The sequence below is a fragment of the Micropterus salmoides genome, unplaced genomic scaffold (genome assembly GCF_014851395.1).
Source record: "Micropterus salmoides isolate LMB-PRFRI ecotype aquatic unplaced genomic scaffold, ASM1485139v1 Ms_hic_scaffold_3289, whole genome shotgun sequence".
In the NCBI taxonomy this organism is placed as follows: domain Eukaryota; kingdom Metazoa; phylum Chordata; class Actinopteri; order Centrarchiformes; family Centrarchidae; genus Micropterus; species Micropterus salmoides.
Genome location: NW_024042583.1, coordinates 20,895 through 43,894, shown reverse-complemented (window position 1 = coordinate 43,894; position 23,000 = coordinate 20,895). Strand labels below are relative to the sequence as shown.

General features: G+C 41.0%; 1 protein-coding gene across 1 annotated transcript; it reads left to right on the top strand.

Annotated features, from left to right (window-relative positions):
• Window positions 1-1,826: 1,826 nt before the first annotated feature.
• LOC119884226 (ras and Rab interactor 2-like) lies at window positions 1,827-20,796 on the top strand (the record flags this gene model as incomplete). The annotated part of the gene is given in 3 exon segments (XM_038694694.1): window positions 1,827-1,899; window positions 5,359-5,450; window positions 18,725-20,796. Coding segments are annotated over 3 exon segments (1,790 nt in total), but the record flags the coding sequence as incomplete, so codon positions are not given.
• Window positions 20,797-23,000: the final 2,204 nt, after the last annotated feature.

The window sequence follows — 23,000 nt, the reverse complement described above, 5'->3', positions numbered from 1 at the left end:
ACAGTTTGCTTTTATCCTTTAGCATCTCTGCAGCATTGGCCTTAACATCTTGTTTTGTCTGAGCTTGTGTAGCTAATAAAACTGCCCAAAACCTGATCTTTAAATTTTGATTCATGGGTTAAAATGAGTGCTAGTAGTGCTACGCTAACCTTTCTCCTAAGGAGGACAGACCATAGTAGGACAGTAAAATGTTCAAGTAGCACAGAATTAATTTATATAAATGTATTATACATATAATATGCCTGAGCTTGTTCTCCTTGTGTGCAATGTTTTATGATGTGAAGACTATTGGATCTGAATGCTCGACATGGGCTTTTTAACTAAATCTACATCTGTCCACTGTAGAGGCTCTGACCACAGCCTGGAGGAGGAACTAGTATAAATTAGTATAATATTTACAGTAGGTTTTAGTCTTCACTCACCCACTGTACTTCACTGTACTGTTCTTCATAGAAGCCTACTGTATGATTGTGTATTAAAGTTGACATCATCCTTATTTACAAAAACAGTGCCACATTTACAAGGGGTGGTTACCATAAATCATGATGTAAATGTCTGAAAGTGACAACAGGGCCCTTTTATGGTGCCGGAGGAAGGAGTGGTGTTCTGCTTTGTCCCGCCAGTCCAGCTTTAATTTGAAGAGAGTGATAGTAGGTGATGGGGCCAGCCTTGATACTATCAGTCTTTAAACCCTGCACAGGCTCACATCCTCCAGGTATTGGGGAAACTCTGGGAGGTCCTGAGATGAGTACCAGGGAGAAAAACTAAATAACTCAACTTCACTTTATTTTACTTTTCACAGTTCCAAACGGTACAGAGCACTGCCTTTCCCTGGTGGTTCATCAAACAGAATTAAACCCCAAAAAAGCATTAAAAGATCTGAAAGCCCCAGAGCTAGAGATCATTTGACTCTTATTAATGCTCACCAGGTTTCACATAAGTAGGCCTACATAACTTATGAGAACTACAGACTGCATTAAAAAATTTACTTAACTAACACAAGTATTTTACACTGGAGAAAATGGCAAAGGAAAATAAAAATTATACAACTCTACAGATTTTTTTTTTTTGACACAACAGTAGATGGTGGAAGCTGAGTTTTTAGCAGCTATAGCACCACAGAAAGTGAAGCTGGAAGGCAGGTGAAGTTCTGCATACCCTTCAAACTCAGTGATATAAACACAAGTCAAAAGGTCAAACCCTTATTTCCTGTTGGTGTCACAGAAGGGGGCAGAGTGCCATCTGCTGGTTGAGTGTCCACATAGCAAGAAGGCCTATAAATATGTTAGGAAACTAAAATATGAATTAAATAAATAGGCTAACTGCTATCCTAAGCTACGATAATGAAACTGGGCTGGTTAAGGACTGCAGGGCTGAGTAAGAGTGGAAACAGTTTCTGCCCAGATGAAAGCTTGAAAAATGGAAACAGTGGTGCCTTGAACACCCTGGTTTGTATGTACTGCACTGACACTTAGACAAATAGGAGAACACCTCTCTTTCTGCATCCTGTTCCCTATTTAACCATTTGTTAAGTCCTTTGGATACAAATGTATGCATGACTGTAAAATGTATGAGGGATATAGTCTGAAACTCTTCCTTTTCTTTCTTTTCACCTCTTACTGTGAGCACATCTCATCTTCTTTCTCTAATACAGTACACACACACGCCTGTTATCTCTGTCCACATGCTGATCTTTGTCACGTTTAATCCAGTCCCAGAAGCTTTGACCCTAAACTGTAAAGAAATGACCAGACGGTGTTTAATGCTTTCCCTCTGACAGTTTTCTGTGGTTTGTTGTGCCTTGATCATGTTCTGTGCTTCTACAGCTTTCTCTTTGGAGGGATCACGCCTGAGCTTTGCAGACCTTTTCCATCTGGTGGCTTTCTGCTGCATCAGCAGGTGAGTTTCAGTCTGAAAGAACTGATAACAGAAAGAAATGCAGATCTGAACACACAGAAAGATAATATTTAGATTAAGTTACATAAGAGTTACACTTTTGAGGATATGATTATCTGTCCTTCATGAATAAACATCCAGAAATCATAGAAACAATATATGGGTCATTATACGAAACGTGCCATTTTACGTCCCTCAGGGGGGAAAAAAGCTCTAACTCTTAATAAACCATAATACAAAATATATTATAATTTAGTTTCCATAATGTCTCATAATATAAGAATAAATTATTTCTGTTTTGTTTTTAAAGGATTTTAATCACTTTTGTGCAAAGCATCTTGAAGAAATGTTAAATGGCCTGTCCCTCAGTATGATTTTTCTACTTGCTATTGAGGCCAAAAAAGTCTATCATAAAAAAATTTAAACCTATATAAAGCCTCAAGTGTTGTTTCATTACTCATGAAGGGGTTTTATTCTTAATATGTCTAAAATATTGCAAAAACAACAATTTAGTTGGGGTCCCCATGTTGTTGTCAACCCAGTTACTTATAATCAAAACACCCCTTTAAAGCTGATGGACTGCTTCAAAAGTTGCATAATTTCCAGGAAGTGACATCACTTGCCTTTTTATGAAGTTTATGGTAAAAGATTAGTAATTGTCACCTCCCTTTTTAATGGATTTTTTTTGAGTTATGTAATGTCTCACGGAGTGGGACGAGCTCAGTGTGTCAACACTGTTACCACAACACATGTTAAAAAGTTATTTATTTTTTGTAAATGTACATATAACATAACAAGCCTCTCATGAATGATCACCATGTGGTGTCATGACATTTACCACAAGGCTAGTAGTGGCTGGCAATAACATTTTGCGTCAACCCTGTTACTGTCAACCCTGTTACCATTTCAGTGGTAACAGGGTTGACGAAGGTATATGCTTTTGTGTGTTGTCCTGGAATTTATAATATCAGTGAATCTAACATCATTTTCATCACCCTGTACATGAAAATATGCTTGTCTTCCCCAAGCATTAATCGAGGTCAACTGGACTTGGTTGAAGATGTTTCACACGCTATGCCACACATGAATTTTCCCATGCAGTGAAAAACGTGATAGTAATCAAGTGAACATTGCATTATCATCTAAAAACTGAGCCACATGCTTGCTCTGTTTGGGAATGTGAGCTCTGGAAGAAAATCCAGTTTATCCACATATTTCAAGATCTAATTTATGCAGAAGTTCCATTTAAACCAGCCAAAATGCTTTTTGCAACCAACAATACTCACTTCAACAAATGTTGCATTATCATACATACATCACACATTCCAATGTCTGTGCATGAAAAAAGAATTAGGCTTTCCACCCTAACTGCTGCAAATAAAGTAATATGGTGCAAACCACCACACACTCTATCACTATACCATTGGTGGAACTTGCTGCTAGATATTCTCTCTTTAGGGCTCTCTTTGGCGCAGTCTCGCGGTGCTAAGGGAAAGACCATAAGGTCTTGGTCAGAAGCTCTTCAAGCTGCTGAATCTCTTGCCAGAAGTGTGTGTGTGTGTGTGTGGGGGGGTGTTAATTCTCATTAAATGATGCCGTTAGTCTTGTAATATTCTTTTATACACCTGAGAACACAGATTTTGGGAGAGATTCTGAATGTGCAGAAAACCTGCTGAAACATAGAAGCTATTAAAGTCTAGGTTAAAGTTTCTAACTGAATTTTAATTAATTTATCATTGAGGTGCCACATGCACATTGAAAGAGGTTACTTTCCCAAACAAAGACACAAAGAGGAGAAAAGACTAAATCACGCATGCATGTGTGTTGACTAAGCAGGGATGATATTACATGAGAAAAGTTGATCCCTGAAATTGGTGCAGATATTTCACTAGAATGCAGGAAAATAAGTGTCAAAATGTTCACATAATTATACATGGAAGATTTCTTAAAAATAGTGTTACAATCGCTTGTGAGCTAAGTGTCTCGTCACACCCCTAGTATTAGGTAATTCAGTGATTGTCTGTACACCCATTGGTACACTGCAACAGGAACTGTTAATAGCTAATTCAGCATGTTAATGATGTCACGTTAAATGTTGCATCATTTTTTAAAATAATTTAAAAATAAATGTGAGCTGAACAAGTAACTAACATGGCTTCCTGCCAGACAAAGTTATCTAGCTCATCTTTCAAATGTAGTTCATTTGTAGTTATAGTGAAATGAAATCTTAAAGTTGCAAGTCCTCTTTGTAGACAGTCATGTAGTATTAAGGCTCGTGCAGACTACACGACTTTCAGCGTTGGCTGATCGCCGTGCCGTTCACACTACACAACTTGCAGTCTTGTGATGGGAGTCTTGAAGTCGTTGTGGCGTTCACACTACGTGACTGATTGGTACACAGTACACCAGCTGATAAGGACTCTGTCACCCGACGCTGGTCTCAAACCACGTTTCATCAAGAAAACGTACGTGAAATGACGCGAACCTACAGACAAAACAGCTGTTTATCATAAAGAGTAATTATAAAGGCAAAGAATATGAGTGAAAGAATGGATTAGCACACGCAGGTAGCAGGGAACGTTTGAGCTACAGAGAGACTTCCGGTCATAGCCTGACGGTTGCCGAGCTCTCCGAGCGGCAAATCAGGCTAAAAATCGTGTAGTGTGAACTAGGCTTTAGATGCATTCAACAGCAGGTCACTGTATCATAGACTGCATGTTTTAGAGCGAGATGGTGGTTGAGAAATGGTTTCTCGTAGCTCTGGTTAGAATTAAAGAGTGCTGGTAAAGAGAAACTTGATGTGAATATGCGACTCTCTCACTCTCTGTTTACAGATGGCTGAAAAATTTGCACCTCCTAGCAGCAAATATTCATTGCTGTGCAAAAGTTTTTGAGACTAATCTTTTTAATTAACATAATCCATTTAGGAAAGGTGTTATAGCCCACATACAGAACTGCTTTCACTATTGGTGTGTTGTAAATGTTATACAGGAAAGGGTTATACTACCCTAATTTTCAAAATCAATATTGCCTCATAAATCGGGTCTTTTCACTTTAATATCGGCATCGGCCCTCAAAAACCCATATTGGTCAGGCTCAGTCATTTATCACATTTAAAGGTTATAGGTTTCACTGAGAGATGATTCCTTCAGAAATCTGTAGGCAGAATTTTCAGCTATGATCACTCAGGTTTGTTTGACTAAAGCCTTTAGAAGTCTTTGGAAACTGTGAAAAAACTTTTAAAGGACTTGTAAAAGACCCACAGGGAGAAGAGCAGTAGGCACATATTACCCTTTGGTTCAGCCAACACCACACACCCAGGCCAAGACACGCTCCTATTTTCCAAAGCAGTGACTCAAACTTTTAGGAATAGGGTTCAGTCCTGCCTCCTTCACTTCATTTTCCTTTTCTTTGTTGACTGAATATTTCTCCTTTTCACTCCACCTTTTCTCTCTTTCTTAGGGACGTGTTACCCTTCACTCTGAAGCTTCCAGAGGCCATCGCGTCTGCCAGAACGTCTGCTTATCTTGAGGAGGTTGCTAAACTTGGAACAGGTTTGTTCTCTCAATATATTTGGATGACAAGTATGCAGTTGTGGGAATGAGTGAACTGTTTGCAGGCTGAAAGTCAAGTATGAAAATGAAATTTCTTGACTACTAACTTACACAATAGATAAAAATAATCATGCTTCATTCATTGATTCCTTTTAGAAAGAATTACCACAAAACGGCCAATAATATTTACAAATTGCAGTGTAAAATCAGACATTGTGCACCCCAATAAAGGGGGGATCGTTTTCTAACGCCTCTGCAAAGATTCAGCGGTGAGATTGGCAGTCGAATCAGGCTCCTTCTTCCTTCTTTGGAAGCATCGAGAGAGACAGAGAGAGAGACCGATTGACTGATTAGCTCAAGAACAGTGTAGAGAGCTTCATGGAATGCTTTTCATGGCCGAGCAGCTGCATTAAAGCCTTCACCAAGTGCAATGCAAAGTGATCAGATGGAGTGGTGTAAAGCATGCCACCACTGGACACTAGAGTAGTGGAGACTTGTTTTCTGGAGTGACGAGTCACAATTCTCTGACTGGGAATCCGATGGATGAGTCTGGGTTTTGCAGTTGCCAGGAGAAGGGTACTTGCCTGACTGCATTGTGCCAAGTCTAAAGTTTGGTGAAAGGGGAGATTATGGTATGGGGCTGTTTTTCATGGGTTGGGTTTGGCCAGTGAAAGGATAGTTAATGCTTCAGCACACCAAGACATTTTGGACAATTTCATGCTCCCAACTGTGGAAACATGTAGTCCATGTAGAAACTTCCTGGCAGATTAAAACTTAAAACAACAACTTCGGACCCAGTATTTAGCATATCTCCATCAGCTGTTCACTGTAAACACACCGCTGCAGCTGGCTGCAATTTCTCAGCTATAAATTTAATGCCGACAGATGGACATCGGCAAGACATGTGTGGATAATAACAACTCAGGACCCAGTATTTAGCGCAAACGCATCGCTGCACACTGGCTGCTATTTCCAATATATTTAATGCCAACATATGATCTCAGGAGGACATCAGCGAGACTTGTGTGGCTATTCGACTGTTGATTGTTATTGGTTTGCAAACAAAGGTGGAAAAGAGACGAGCAGTTGTAGAAAAACAGCCGACATTATCCAGTTAAAGCCAGTAGCCTACTCGTCCATTGAGAATTTCACTACAAGGCAAGCCCCACCCCCCAAAGTACCGGTACATTTGGAAAGTACTACCCCCCCCGATGGAGGGGAAAGTGTTCCCCAAAACTACTGTATCTCTGAACTCTCTCACATGTAGGCTATTCTATGTGATCTTCTTTGGATGAGTAATGTAATGTTTCATTTCCTGGTGTTTGTCCGGTGTTGTGGTGGTTTACCACTGAAACCATGAGTGAAGGAACTGTTTCATTTGATAAGATGAGTTGAAGCTTCCTAACAGCTGTCAGAGCGGAGCTGTATTTGTAGAAAGTGAATAGAGTGTGCACTGGCCCAGGTTTGCTAGATGATGATGATTTGTTGTTGTTTAAGATTATCAATGGCAGGGTTAGGGTTAGGGTTAGGTTTCCCCCTTCTGCGGTAGATCCCGTACAGAGCTGCTGCTCCTCCAACTAATAAATCAGAAAGTTCCAGGTTAAATAAAGAGTGGTGGAATAGTGTGAGCAGTTGAAAGTTCAATATTTAAGAGCTCTTCTCTGGTAAATGTTTCCAGAGAAGGACAGCAGAAAACAGAATTTATAAAAATAAAAAAAATGCACTACGGAGCGTAATCCAGAGACAGCTGTCTGCTGCGCCATCTTGGTTAAGAATGGGATGTCATTAACCTAATGTGCATGTAAAGGCAGGTGACCCAAAACCTTTGGCAGTATAGTGTATATACCACATACATTGTTGGTTAAATTAGTTGAGGCGCAGAGAGTGGTTTAAAACTGTGTGGGTGTTGTTGGAGTTATCTTCCACACCACTTCCCTTTTCATTTTCCACTCAGTGACCTTTCTATTCAGGTGCTGTGACTCTGCTTTGAGCTAGTATGTATAGTGTACTCAGACTGTCCTTTGGCCTGACAGCCTCTTAATGAGTTCAGGATGACACACAATGAATTGAATATATTATCATACACTGAATTAAACATTTATATACAATATTACTTTCCCCAGCAACTAGTATTGTAAGTGATTACTATTTCCAAAACAGTTATAGTAGTTAATAATCCAAGCAATGCTGTGTTACTGCTTTAGCAGAAACTTTATATTGTTCAAGTCAGCTGCTAGCCAAAAAGCCAGAGGAAGAATGGAGAACGAGGGAGAGGAGTTCTTTCCACAGCTGTGAGTATTGACATTCCAGGTTGGAGGATTATTTAAAAAATGTAATCCGGTACAATTACTTGTTAAATGTAATCGGTAACGTAATCCAAGTACCACAAAATAAAAGTAATGTAACCTGATTACTTTTAGTTACTTTGGATTACTTCAATACCAAATACGCAAATAAAGACAGAGTATCAAAGATGCAATGTATGCTCAGTGGATTTTTATAGAAACATACAATTAGAAAATAACCCATTCCCATGAAATCAAAATCGATGTTTAAATGTTTTTATGATGCACTGGGCCTGTACGTCATCTGGCAGGATCTGGCCCATCAATGACAAAATATTGTTTTGTAGATATTCTTGATGATATTTTAGAGTGTGAGTCACACTCTGCCTGTCTGTCATGTCATTTTTTTGTACCTTTTTTGAGTTTAGTCAGCTTTATTATGTTATTTTGGTCTGTTGGGTTTGGGGTTCTGTCTTGTCTGTCATCTAGTGTTCAGTAACCCTTGTCATGTCTGTTACCCCAGTGATCCCTCTGCATGTCTGTCTGTTTTCCCCTGCTCTCTCTCTCCCTGCCTGTGCCTCGTTAGCCTCATGTCTGTCACCTGTGCTGCTCCCGCCCTGCTCGTTAGTCCCTGTATATGTACCTGGTGTTTCTGTCTTTGTCGGGTCATTATATGTTGTCACCCTGTGTTGCAGTGTGTTGTCAGCCATACTCGTCGTGTTTCCCTGCTCGTTTTGGGATTTTGGATGTTGGATTTCTGTTGGAAAACCTTTGTTTTTGGAATCAATTGGCCACTCAGTTTGTAAGTGTGCTCGCTTTTTGTTGCTTTTAAATAAAACTCTGAACTGCACCCGCTAGTCTTCGTGTCCTGCGTTTGGGTCCTATAACCTGCCTCCACATCACTGAACGTGACAGTGTGTCATTTCCTGGAAAACTATTTAAAACATTGATGAATCACCTGCCTGTATTGATTTAGTTTCCAATGAAAAGCTTTCTTAATTTTTATAATGCTGCTGAAAAATAGTGTTTCAGGGACCAGGTACCACTGATTACTGTACAAAGCACAACTGATTTTGCTGAAACTGGATCATTCGATGGAAATATCCTTTTTTTTCTCTAATGTTCCGTGGCTGCTCTGCCTCAACTCTGTGATTTATGGAGTTCCCTGATGGACAGATAGCTTTACTTGTTGCTGTAGCAAGTCAGCTAGCTGCTGCTAACTAGCTGCCATTATCTAATTAACTTTAGCTCAGTTACCCTGCAGCTACTGGACAAATTAGTTTACTCGGCCCGTATTGGGAACTCGGAGCACCAGAACGTGTGCTTAGGTTTACAACTTTACTAATGGAGGTTTTCAGGCCAGGGGCGGGGGTACCCGGCGGGGAATGATTGCGGGGAGCGGTGCCGGGCAAGCGGGCAACGAAACTGTGCTAACCAGCCTCCCAGTGAACACAACATGAACAGGACCGAACACAGCCTCATTAGTTGACTCGGCCCTGGGGTGACAAGAGCCAAACTGGCAAGAAAACCACCTTCGTACACGCTGATCAATATCTGCGACAAATCACTTCCTAGCTTTGTGTTTTTACAGGAAACACGTAAATAGCAAATAGCACTCCACTTTCATGGAAAGTTTCTTCTTAAAGTAATCCTCATGTGTAATCCCCATTTTTGCTAAATGTACCTGTAATCTGATTACATCTTTTTTTTCTGTACTGTAACTGAATACAATTTTTTTTCTTTATTTTTGTATCCTAATTACGTAACGCCGTTACATGTAATCCATTAATCCCCAACCCTGTTGCTTCATATGGGTTTGTCACAGCCTAAGGCTACATTCAGACCGCAGGCCTTTAATTTTCTTTTCACCAGATCTGATTTTGTTTTTGACAGTTCAAATTATTATTTAAATGTGGCCCATATCAGACTTCAATGTGAGCTGCCCACAGCCTAAAAGTGACCCGCATGTGCAGAAGAATAAAATCATACACCACACGCTGTTGTACAGAAGTTAAGACTTCTCATTAAATGATGACGTTGGCACAGATGTGCAGAAAGTTTTGAACATGAGCAGAAAAGCTGCTGAAACATGAGCTAACAAAGTCCAGGAGTTTCTAACTGAATAAAAATTTAATAATTTATCATTATGGTGAAAAGGTGCCACAGTCACATTTAAAGAGGTTTATTCCCCATATGAAGACACAAAAGGAGTAAAGACTAAATCATGACTCAGCAGAGATATTAAACAAGCTGATCTACAGGAGAAACTGATGTGATAGCAGCACAGAATGACTGAAACTGCATTATATTCGGTTACAGTTAGGCTATAGATTTTGAATTGTCACCTGCCACTTGAATTTTGTTTCTCTTTACATAAAAACATTTTCCCAATAGTGGTGCAGAAAAATTCTTCAGAATGCAGACTGTAATTTAAGTATTTAATACTCAAAATTTTTATATAATTAAGCACTAAAGATTTCTTAAAATTAGCGTAAAAATCTCGTCTCGATCTGTTGAAACCAATCTCGAATCTTGTCTCGTGGGTTAAATGTCTCGTCACGCCCCTCTTGCTAACCCTCCCGAATTTAACTGAGACTCCCGTTTTCCCTCTCCCTATTTATTCCCAGGGTCACATCTCTCCAGAATTATGACCAATGGTCACAACTTTCTGTCCTTTACATGAAATTCATTACAGTTTCTGTGTGTCACATTTAAAAATCTGTATTGGATTTGGACCACATATGAAAGTGGCCCAAATCCGAACTGGAAAAGATCAGATTCAGTGTGACCTGGCCTGTTCACCCTGATATAAAAAAATCAGATCTGAGTCACATATCAGCAAACAAATTGGATTTGGGTCACTTTGGCCTGTAGTCTGAACGTAACATAAGATGCAAAGAACATTGTCCTCCGTTGTAAATTGTGCAACCAGCAAAAAGCTTTCAACCACCAACAATTCCACATCTAAAAAATTTATTCCCTTTCCAAAACCTAAAACAAATTCAGAAAAATGTAGGCTGTGGATTGTTCCTAATGTAATGTTAGCTAGCTAAATTCCTGCTGAATGTAACGTTACCCAATTGTTTTTACATTTTAATGATTGTAAGTGCGAATAGAGACCTACCCGGTTTTACAGGAACCGTGTTAGTCCTTAATATCGTTGTCCTTTGTCTCAATTGTCAGTGTTGCTATGGTTCACTTTTACTCTGAGATTGGTTGGCTTTAGCTTTTGGTTCATCAGTTTGACAACTTGAATACAACCTTCAAATGTATGCAAACCTTTGTCTCCTTTCTGAGATAGCTTTTTTAATTTTTACCAAAAATTTGACAATATTTCTCCAGGGAGTGCAGTTATAGACAGTGGCAGCGCCGTGATAAATCTGACCGATCCGACAGTTTGTTGGACTTACACAACAGTAACTAAGAGGGGCGTGGCTTAGCGATGGGTCAGTTAGTTAACATGAGTGGTGAAAGGAAGCGGACAGTGCTTTGCGGCAGTTCTGCCTCCTCCTGCGACTGTCTAGTCAGACATGTGGAAGATCAAGTGGTGGCTGGAGACAAAACAAGGTAGCAGAGGAATGAGATGTCAAGGAGCGAGAGCCTCTCATGTTGGACAGGGCAGACTGGATGCTACAGTGAAACTACAGGTGCTGGTCATGTAATTAGAATATCAAAGTTGACTTATTTCAGTAATTCCATTCAAAAAGTGAAACTTGGATATTCATTCATTACACACAGACTAATATATTTCAAATGTTTCATTTAATTGTGATTAAAACTGACAACTAATGAGAACCCCAAATTCAGTATCTCCAAAAATTTGAATATTACTTTAGACCAATACAAAAGGATTTTTAGAAATGTTGGCCAACTGAAAAGTATGAACATATGAGCATGTACAGCACTCAATACTTGGTTGGGGCTCCTTTTGCCTGAATTACTGCAGCAATGCGGCGTGGCATGGAGTCCATCAGTCTGTGGCACTGCTCAGGTGTTATGAGAGCCCAGGTTGCTCTGATAGTGGCCTTCAGCTCTTCTGCATTGTTGGGTCTGGCGTATCGCATCTTCCTCTTCACAATACCCCATAGATTTTCTATAGGGTTAAGGTCAGGCGAGTTTGCTGGCCAATTAACAACAGGGATACCATGGTCCTTAAACCAGGTACTGGTAGCTTTGGCACTGTGTGCAGGTGCTAAGTCCTGTTGGAAAATGAAATCTGCATCTCCATAAAGTTGGTCAGCAGCAGGAAGCATGAAGTGCTCTAAAACTTCCTGGTAGATGGCCACGTTGACCTTGGACCTCAGAAAACATAGTGGACCAACACCAGCAGATGACATGGCACCCCAAACATTTACATTTATTCATTTAGCTGACGCTTTTATCGACTTACAACTGCTATAAATGTCAGGTTGCGTGCCTCTGGAGCAACTAGGGGTTAAGTGTCTTGCTCAGGGACTCAAGGGTAGCTGTCTCACAGTGGGAATCGAACCCAGGTCTCCCACACCAAAGGCAAGCGTCTTATCAACGCGCCAGCACCAAACCATCACTGACTGTGGAAACTTTACACTGGACTTCAAGCAACGTGGATTCTGTGCCTCTCCTCTCTTCCTCCGGACTCTGGGACCTTGATTTCCAAAGGAAATGCAAAATTTACTTTCATCAGAGAACATAACTTTGGACCACTCAGCAGCAGTCCAGTCCTTTTTGTCTTTGGCCCAGGCGAGACGCTTCTGAGGCTGTGTCTTGTTCAAGAGTGGCTTGACACAAGGAATACGACCCATGTCTTGCATACGTCTGTGCGTGGTGCTTCTTGAAGCACTGACTCCAGCTGCAGTCCACTCTTTGTGAATCTCCCCCACATTTTTGAATGGGTTTTGTTTCACAATCTTTTAATGTGCTTGGACACAGAGCTCTGTGAACAGCCAGCCTCTTTAGCAATGACCTTTTGTGTCTTGCCCTCCTTGTGCAAGGTGTCAATGGTCGTCTCTTGGACAGCTGTCAAGTCAGCAGTCTTCCCCATGATTGTGTAGCCTACAGAACTAGACTGAGAGACCATTTAAAGGCCTTTGCAGGTGTTTTGAGTTAATTAGCTGATTAGAGTGTGGCACCAGGTGTCTTCGATATTGAACCTTTTCACAATATTCTAATTTTCTGAGATACAGATTTTGGGGTTTTCATTAGTTGTCAGTTTTAATCATCACAATTAAATGAAATAAACATTTGAAATATATCAGTCTGTGTGTAATGAATGAATTAATATAATATCCAAGTTTCACTTTTTGAATGGAATTACTGAAATAAATCAACTTTTTGATGATATTCTAATTATATGACCAGCACCTGTAAAGGCAAACATTATTATATACTAAAATTATATACAGACCTACAGACATGCATCTTCTCTGTATTTTCTATTAAAGGGTTCCGGCTTATGAATCAGTTCTGACTGACATAAGAACAACCTTTATGGCAGGGAAACATGAGAAAAGTACTGTTGACTCATTATAACTTAATTACCTGTTATATGGCTCTCCACCTGTAATGACAGTTTGATTAAGGATACTGTTTGTGTTTTGTGATGCCTTTTGAAGGCGCTTACGTTCATTATCAAGTTATTAAGTTGAAGTGTGAGAAGCTTGGCAGGACCAGTTTATCCCAGCTACTATGGAGACCCCCAAATGGAGACATCTGAGAAAAACATGTTCCCCCAAACTATTTATCCCACATTCCCAGAAACTGATCAGTATTTCTACACTGGATACCACCAAGCCTATGTTTTTCCTCTACATTGGGTTGTCAGAATTTGATTAAACCCAAATTCTGATACTTACCACGAGTTTAGCCACAACCCAGCATAACTGCCTTCTCTGGAGTAAACAGCTGCATCTCTGTACTCACCTGCTGAAGTTCAGTAAAGTTCATAAATGGAGATTCCTTGTCGTGTAAAGTGATTTCCACCCACGCACATCCAGAAGAAGTAGGCTGAGTTAGCCTACCTCACTACGAGGTCAGAACACACTATCAGCACTTGTAGAACTAATTAAGAATTTTATTTAAATTCAAACTTCAAATCAACATCATGAAGCGGTTTTCATGAAGGCCACATGATGCAGATAACAGCTCCACAAAAAGTAAAAAGTGGATCTTGAATTAAGATTATTTGTCAAACTCGTATTTCAAAGGTCAACGTCTTCTGTTTTGTATTTAGTGGAACAAATACCTGAAATAAATGAAATGCATTGGCTTTTGGTGACTTGTTGACAGTGATACTTGCAAAATGAATAGGATATTTATGGCATTGTTTTCATGAAAAATGTATTACGCATTAGCTAAACTGCATGCACGCCATCTCATATTTAGCAGCTCGTCTGTGCTTTTCAGTAAAATGTTTGATATACTGATGTTTATTGTCAGTATACTGGTTAGAGTTTACTAGTAGGTTAAATTTTGGAGAAACAGGGTTGTCCCTGAATAGTCCTGGCTCAGCTACAATACAAGTGTCGTAAGTAAGGGCTTGATAAGATCTACTTTCCTCTGCTGCAGGTTTGGCTTATCTTGTCAGGTCAGAGGCTCCTGCTGTTTTCCAAAATCTAATGTCAATTTTAAAACAGCTAATCCACCATTTAAACAACAAACTGAAAATTAGTATATTTTTCCTAACTTTATATGGTCACACTGATGGACAGTGTGAAGAACTTTAAACTTGATAAGTTTTCAAGTTTAAAGTTATTTTTATAGTAAAACCAACAGACTCAGCCAGATAGCAGTTAAGATGATTTTTACTTTTTATAACTGAGCTCAAGTGTTGGAGCATGGTAAAAGTCAATAAAAAGACAAATGCTGCCCACAATTGCATGTAATAAGTATGTTTATTTGAGCCACCTATTTGATGTAAATACTACATTCCTCCAGTCAATAATTAAGTTTCTGAAATATTCTCAGCTCCAGAAGAAGGCAAAGTGATTCACTTCATGTCCCCTACAGTGTGTTAGCTCTGTATTTTTAGCTCCAGCTCAGCTGTCATATCTCTCTACAAGTTATCCCTGACTTACCTTTGACTTTCCCAGGACTAACATCAACCACTCCAAACCACATACCTCTCTGCCCCAGGTGTACCGTGTGTTTGTGTGCGCGCGCGTGTGTGTGTGTTCAAACACTGTAGCGCTTTGGTGTGCTTTGCATGTACTTGTGTGAACATGCCTGTACATATAACTGAGTAATCAAAACGATTCCACAGAATTACAAGTGTCAAGAAAAAATTGTACTGTAATTATCAACTGTATCTAATATTACAGTAAATAGCAGTATAGTTTATACAGTAATAAAAGCATGTAACAGAGAAAAAGAATTTTAATAGAGAGAATAAACTTTGTACTGTAGGAAATAGGAAAAAGCTTTCTGTGTCAGGAGGGAGAGAGAGAGACTTCAACTGAAAGGGAGGGAGGCGGGAATACTGTGCCAGCCCACAGACGAATGAGTCATAACACAGATTGAGCCTGAGGGAGCCAGAGAAGCTAGTCAAGTTTCAGCTTGTGCAGATACAGCACTGTGTCTTCTGCTGTACCATCCGAACTGTACAGAGAAATTACACGGAGTGTGAGATTAACAGCTCACATTTGCATCGCTGAGATCACAGTGAGTATTGTTGCACTCTTTTCTGCTCTGTAGCTGTGTGAAGGAGCTGCTCTGTGACTGGAACTCCTATTGTTCATGTTGTATTGTTCCCACTGGTGTGTGTATGTCTTGTTTTGCTCTGTCTGGTACGCTTGGATTCTATTCTTGGATTCTTGTAACTGTTGTTACAGTAATTCAGTGCGCTTGTCCTCTCATTTCCTGGAAAAATCCTCCCTGACAGGTCTACCCTCTCAGACTGCAAAGGTAGAGAGCAGTGATTTTGCACAAAGCAGCATTGAGTTTTCTGAGACTGGTTGTAATTGTAGGACTTACAGGACTATTACTATTACAGGACTATTGAGTCATTGGGAGTGGATGAGTTGGCATAAGTTAATGATTTGTCAGCATATTATTTCTTTCTGCCGCTCACTGTGGTATAACAGTTTGGTTTGAGTCTATAAAACTGTCAGCTATAAAAAAAGAACAGCAGGAAAACAAATAGCTGACAACTGACAGTTTTATTGTTGGTAGGGGCTAAACTGATACACAACACATGGTTCAAGATGTACCAGAGTTTTGGGGGTTACATAGAGAATAACTAGAGTTACATTCCACATACACATACAGTCACCTTCACACTGTAATTATTGCTGTTGGAGTGAAGCATTTGAAAAAAATATTTCTTTGGCATTTGCTAGGGCCCGAGGGTGGGTTTTAGGAAGCCGATGCCGTAATTAAAGTGAAAAAGAGCCAATATTGATTTTGAAAATTATTTGGACCCCTTTCCTGAATAAACTACACTTAGAACAGGAACAATATTGAAAGCTGTTCTGTATGTGGGTTAAAATACCTTTCCTAAATAGATTATGTTAATTTAATAGATTTACAATGTCAACAACTTAACATGTAAACATCCATCGTCAACCGCTTATCCTGTGTACAGGGTCGGGCGAAATGCGGGGTATACCCAGGACAGGTCGCCAGTCCATTGCAGGGTCACAAATAGACAGACAACTACTCACACAAATTTAGGGTCACCAATCAACCTAGTCCACATGTCTTTGGATGGTGGGAAGAAGCCGGAGTACCCGGAGAGAACATGCAAACTCCATGAAATACGGTAGACTGTGTCTCGATATTACACAATATGGCTCCTCCACCACTCCTACTTACATCACATTAAAAACCGGCCCAACAACTAGAGGAGATATGGCCAATCTACTTTTTCTGTCAGAGCCTCTCAGGATTGGAACAATTTACAGCAACACATAAACTGTGCCAACATTAAGAGCTTGGTTTATTAGAAATAAAAAGTGTGAACCAGCGTTTCCCATAAGTTCATTTATTTATGGCGGCCCACCACAATATCAACTCTGACGCCACATATAGATTTTTGATTTTTTTACTAGGCCTATTTAAAATCGTATTTGATTCCAGAGCGCCGTAGCGCATACATCCTCTTGCTTGTCCTTCTCGCTCACCCGTCCCTCATTTTCTCACTCTCTCGCTCGCTCTCCTCTCCCTCATGAACACAGCTGCACACATCTGTCCAGCAGAACGCTGTTAATGTTGGAGACCCAGCTTTAAAAAGTTATTAATTTGTAAGGAGCCTAGCTAATAAGGAGAGCTAAGTAAGTCGACTGCACACGCAGCTGCTTATCATAGGCTCTGTACATACTGCTATTATGCTATTTGTTAATTGTGTGTGTCATAAGAGTGTTTTTTTTATGTAGCACAGACTCTGTATCTACATATTTAGGTTTTATCGTTGATTGTATTTTCAGTGCTTTTATTCTTTACGTTTGTACTCTTTGTACTATTGCCTGCTGGAGACTACAGATGAAAATGATCCTTTTTGACTAACTCTAGCATATTTTCAGAAATGCTATGCACTGTCACCGCCATGGAGAGTCAGGAGGAAAGTAGCCACTGCGTAAAAACCTTGGTTTGTTTCATTCAGTGCGTCCCGAGTATGTGGAAATCGTATGTACCTGCCTGAGATTGCACTAAGTACAACACACCTGAAAAACAGCTTTGGGAAACCTCAGCAGAAACGTACAGTATGCTGGAATGACCCAGATGCGAGGAAATGCCAGCAGATCATGCTTCATCCAGCCAGAGGGAATAATCACCGACCGTCCACACCGTGCCCGGTTGCTCCGTGATCTCCTGTCCCTGTACAGCTCAACGCCCCATTCCCTCTCCGATACCTACAATGGGTTGTGTCGCTATTACGACTGGCGCGCTGTGAACAGTTGGTGATCGTTCCCTCTGGCTGGATAAATTTTACGCGTGATCCATGCACTACTGCGGTTGGGGGCTCTTCGCAGTGCCACGCAACTTTCTAAATTTTTCCATCTCATGGAGAAAAGAAGTCAGGTCGAAACATAATTTGCTTTATTGGCGTGAAATTTAATACAACAGTATTGCCAAAGCTAAAGGAAAATACAAAAAATAACTATTCTATTCATATAGTTCATCGAATAAATAATTGTATTTCAATACGTTGGATATAGAAAATATCTCATATTAATTTCTCTACGTCTTCTTTCATTACGGCTGTGTCTCCTTCTGCCAATGATAACAGCAGCCATCTCTGCGCAACACTTGGTGGTTTGCACCTTCCTTTCAAACATATTAAATACAGATGCTGTTGCACTCATGTGAAATTGCGTTTTGGCTTGTTGGATCACAATGCGTGTAGTAAATAAATATATTTGCATGTTACCCTCCCATTACTTTGCACAATAACAGCCCCAAACTGCATATTCATTAAGGCAAGTAATAAATGAACAACAGGTGCTATCTTGCACTTTTGAAAGACGTCATTCTGCATGCACACCATTAGTAGATCAGCTTACGTGTTAATTTGCTGGTGATATCAAGTTTGCACACGTTTTTAAACGGGCAAAACTTTAAACGTAAATGCGGCCCTAAATCTTTTCCAAGTCTTTTCTATCCTGTCTGTCTGTGCTTCTTGTGCTATGCCTATAAGGTTTTGTTTAGATAGGTTAAACCTCTGTTGTTTATTGTCCTAGCTATATTGTTTTTTGACCATGTCCAAAAATGTATGCCATTGCTATTATACATTGTTACAGTTTGGCTTGTGTGTGTTGGTGCTGATGTTGATATTGACCAACTGTGTTTGTTTTTATGTTGATCTAGTCAATTTTTACTTATATTGGGCTTGACCTGTATTACTGTACTATTTTAATCCTTTTATCTTTTTAGGTGTGACCTATTACTATCTGTCCAGGGACAGCAGGCTAGTTCTGCACATTATACATTGATTTATGTATTAGTGTGCATTGTCCCTGTTAAATAAACTTGAAATAAATGAAAATCAGACATATTATATTTTTCTGTCTCACACAGGCTTTTGGGATGCTCCGTTGTGCCACAGGAGGAAGGGCTCAGTCTCCTTGGCAGGAATAGCTGCTCCCAACAGACCACTTCCGCCTGTCTCTTTGGCAACCACCCCAGGACGCCCTCGGCTTCGAACTCGCACCCCATCTGAGCTGCTTGAGTGTTGGCACTCCAACGGAGCACTTTGTTTCATCAACCCCCTCTTCATAAAGGTTCACCAACAAGACGGTGACGACAGCACCACTTCAAATCTCTCTAGCACAAGAAATCAAGGCCTGAGGGAGGAACCCATTAGCAACAGCCTGGAAACGACCAACCAGGACACTCGGTGCTCTTGTAGAGACAGTCCTCAGGTCTGTAGCGCTGATCACAGTGACAGCAGCCTGTCAGGTCAAAGCAATCTGCAGAGCCTTGGCAGAAACACAGAGTTACAAGACAGTAACATTGATACCAGCAGCAGCAATCAGAAGCTGAGTACTGCAGACAGTGTGTCAAGCCCCCCACCTCCTCGTCCACCCCCACCTCGCTTTGTGGCACAACACTCAGCCCCTCCCGTCCGACAGCGCAGAATGCCAGAGAAGATCTCTTGGATCAATGTCCCAAAGGAGAAGGTAGAGGAGAGGGCCAGCCTCCTTTTTCATCTGGGCTCCTCACTAAGCATCAGCCCCTCATCCTCCCCTCCCAAAAGACTCAGCATCAGTACTCCCATATCCATTCCTTGTCAATCCCTGCCCATCTCTCTATCATCTCTCTCATCCTCTCCCGGTCAGACCAGGGCCTCACCATCCTCCAGTCAGGAAGATGCCCAGTGCCACTTGGCACTGGAGGACCACAATATTGAGAAAGCCCTCATTAGGGCCAAACTGCGTAAAACTACCAGGGTCCCCGCCCAGGACTCCAGCAGTCCTCCAGACCTGTCACTGATGACTACAAGAAAGCATGCAGAAAGGACAGGAGAAGAAGCAGGTGAGGAATGCAGTAGCGGAGGTCAGAGGCTAAGTGACATGAGCCTTTCCACAGATTCCTCAGACTCTCTGGATCTGTCTCAGTCTTCAGCCTTCTTCCTTCCTCCTTTACATGACCCTAGTCCCCCCACTGTGGCTGATTTTAACACCCACCTCCCCTTCTCCCTCCCACCATCCCAACTGCCTTACTGCAGCATGGAGGAGGATGAGGTTGACGAGGATGACGAGGACGAAGAGGAGCCTGACAATGGCGTCAGCCTCGAGAGTGACCAGGACCTCACCATGATGCCACCGGGCCACCATACAAAGCGTCGCTCTAGTGCCAGTGCTCTGATCCTGCAGAAGGCCCTGCGAGGGCACCTGCACAAGATGAGTGGGGTTTTCAACTCGCTGCTAACGCCCGAGAAGAGGGCGATCCGCAGGGTGGTAGAGTTGTCCAGCGATAAAGGCTCATACTTTGGCTGCCTGGTGCAGGACTTCCTGAGCTACATGGGCGAGGGTGCGGGCACCCAGGCCTGGCAGAGCTATGCATCTGGACTGGAGCTTCTGCAGACTCTCCGCCAGTTTATCACTCAGATGAAGAGCTACCTGCAACAGAGCTCTGAGCTGGAGCCGCCAATTGAGAGCCTCATTCCTGAAGACCAGATAGGTGAGTACCAAATTAAATAGTTCCACCATCTTTTCCTCTAGCTGCAGTGGCTTGTGCACTGCAAATGTGGAAACAAGGTCAGCCATGCTTTAAATATAGTTATTGTGGGTGTATGTTGTGTGCCTAAAGGTTTGGTCAGTTGTTCACAGTTGACATGCTGGGACTGCTCGATTGCATTATGACCTTGTCCTCAAGTCAACAGGGAGGGAGGTTTATTTTTGGGAAGTATGAATGAGTTATGTATTTATGGAGAAATCTACATTTTTATGGTCACAGAAAGCAATTTTAATGCAGACGCAGCAGTTTCACTTTGATATTTTAGTAATGAGGACATTGGAAAACTTGTGCTCACGTGTTTGCAGCTGGATATGTATATTCAGTGGTAGGTAGGGGCGGTTGTGACTCAGGAGGTAGAGCGGGTTTGCCCGTTAATCGGAAGGTTGGCGGTTCAATCCCCATGTCAAAGTATCCTTGGGCAAGATACTGAACTGAATTGCCTCTGGTGTTCCACCAGTGTACGAATGTGTGTGAATGTTAGTTTCTGTTGAGCACAGGCTCAGTGAATGAATGTATGTGAAAGTGCTTTGAGTGGATCGAAAAAAGACTAGAAAGGCGCTATACAAATACAGAGCATTTACATTTGGTAAGTCAGTATTCATTTGAAAAACAAAGTAAGGACCGGTGAACAATCCAATCAGTATTACCTTTTGAAACTGAGCGCAAATATCCTGTAATCCAATATTAATATTTGCATTTCCATCTTTTTACCCTTTATTATATCCCTCCTTTATTGCATCTTACAATGCCATGACACAACCACACAGATACATACGAGTACACACACACCTACTGAAATAGTTTCTGAATCATTTAGATCAAGATTTAGTTTGCTGCATTAGACCATGGACAGAGTAGCATGTGAACAAAGAACACAAAGAGCGTTTTATCTCGAAAGGAAGGGGGTGGTTGTACAACCTGTTTCTACTGGCCCCATTTTAATGGCTCACCAGAGGGCTATAATTATGAGGTCATGAATTGGGTGAAAAACTTTGATTAGTAATCATCACATAACATGAACACTAATCTTGAATGCTGACATCTTAAATTTTCATGTTTTTATTGTTTTACATGTAACACTAAGAAGCAGTTCTGATCTCTGTCGCGGGAAATTATATTCCTGGTGAGGAATTAAGCAAATAATTGAGTTACAACCAACTGTTGTCTCTGAAGATTTTATTAATAAAAGAGAATAAACAGAAGTACTACAACACACATACTGCTGGTCCAGAGACCTGCCGCCTAGGGCAGCTTCGGGCGTCTGGCCCCGAGCAAAGGGATGCATCATCATTTACACAGTCTAGGTTTCTATGTTTTGGGGAACAGAGATCCTCTCTCAGCCTTGAATGAACATTCCAGGAGAGTAGAGGAACAACAAGAGGGGAAAACACCAAAACAATCTCACAGCTCTGACCTAAACCCGCGTAAATGTGGATGGACTAACATAAGGAGTATAGGAGAAGGAATGTTTAAGGATAAAAACACAATAAATATATCTAAGACATAACAATGATAGTAGTAGTAATAATAATAGTAAAAGAACATACATAAAAGATTACAAGAGGACACAATTTTCTGCCATAACAATCCTCCCTCTGGCCATATACATACATATACAGACATCCAAATACAGAAAATTGACAATAGAAAATTAGCCTTAGCTAATTTTGCAGAACATAGACATTGTTAAGTTATGAATAAGCAGGAGAACATATTTGTATTTGTACTCATCCTGGATAAGAACCTTGGCTATCAAATATGTATCGCGATTTATGGTGTGGTATCTGTAAAGTACCTCAAAGGAGGGGTGTAAGGTTTGCTCCACTCAAAGTGCTGTTTCGGAAGTTTTGACCATAAAAACTACTACCTCTGAAGTTGAGATAAAGGACAATAACTTTCTCTTTCCTTTTATCAAATGCTTGAAACTAAGAACTGTATAATTGTTTATGACATTTAAGAATTGATTGTGGAAAGGTATTAGATTAAAACATGCACCAAATAGGCTTTAAGACCATATTAAAAATTAAGACACAGAAATCAGAGGTGACCTAAAAGCCCTTCCCCTGGAGACACGCCCCAGGTAACACAAACACAGCGCCTTGAGCTCTAGTCCGCTATCTCATGCTCCGCTCTCTGCTCCTCATGCCTGCTCCCCAGGCGTCTCGCTCCTAGCAACGCCAGCAATCAAGAGTTCGGCCCGGAAATACCTCCAAGACTCTTAAATGTGTCTTTTGTCTCAAAGCAACGTACTTAGCCAATATTCACATGGTTCTGCGAACCTTCGGGAATGTACCTTTTCTTTGTTTTGTTATTAGACCGTTTAAATCACGCAACTTTGAATTTAGAAACAACCGAGTTTCTTTTAAAGCTTTATATCTGTCGAATTAACTTCCGCTACTCCCACCGAAGTTCAGACTCAGCCACGTGGTTAGTCACGCCAGCTGTAACACCACGGACATCAAAAGCGAACAAAGCCAGGCCAACGCCCTACCACTGTTAGTTTTCCACAACCACCAGCCAGCCAAAGGACTCCCCATCGGCCCAAAAACCCACTCGAGAGGCCGTGTGGCGTGCCAAGCCACGGAGGCCCTGAACACAAAGAACGAGCCGACAG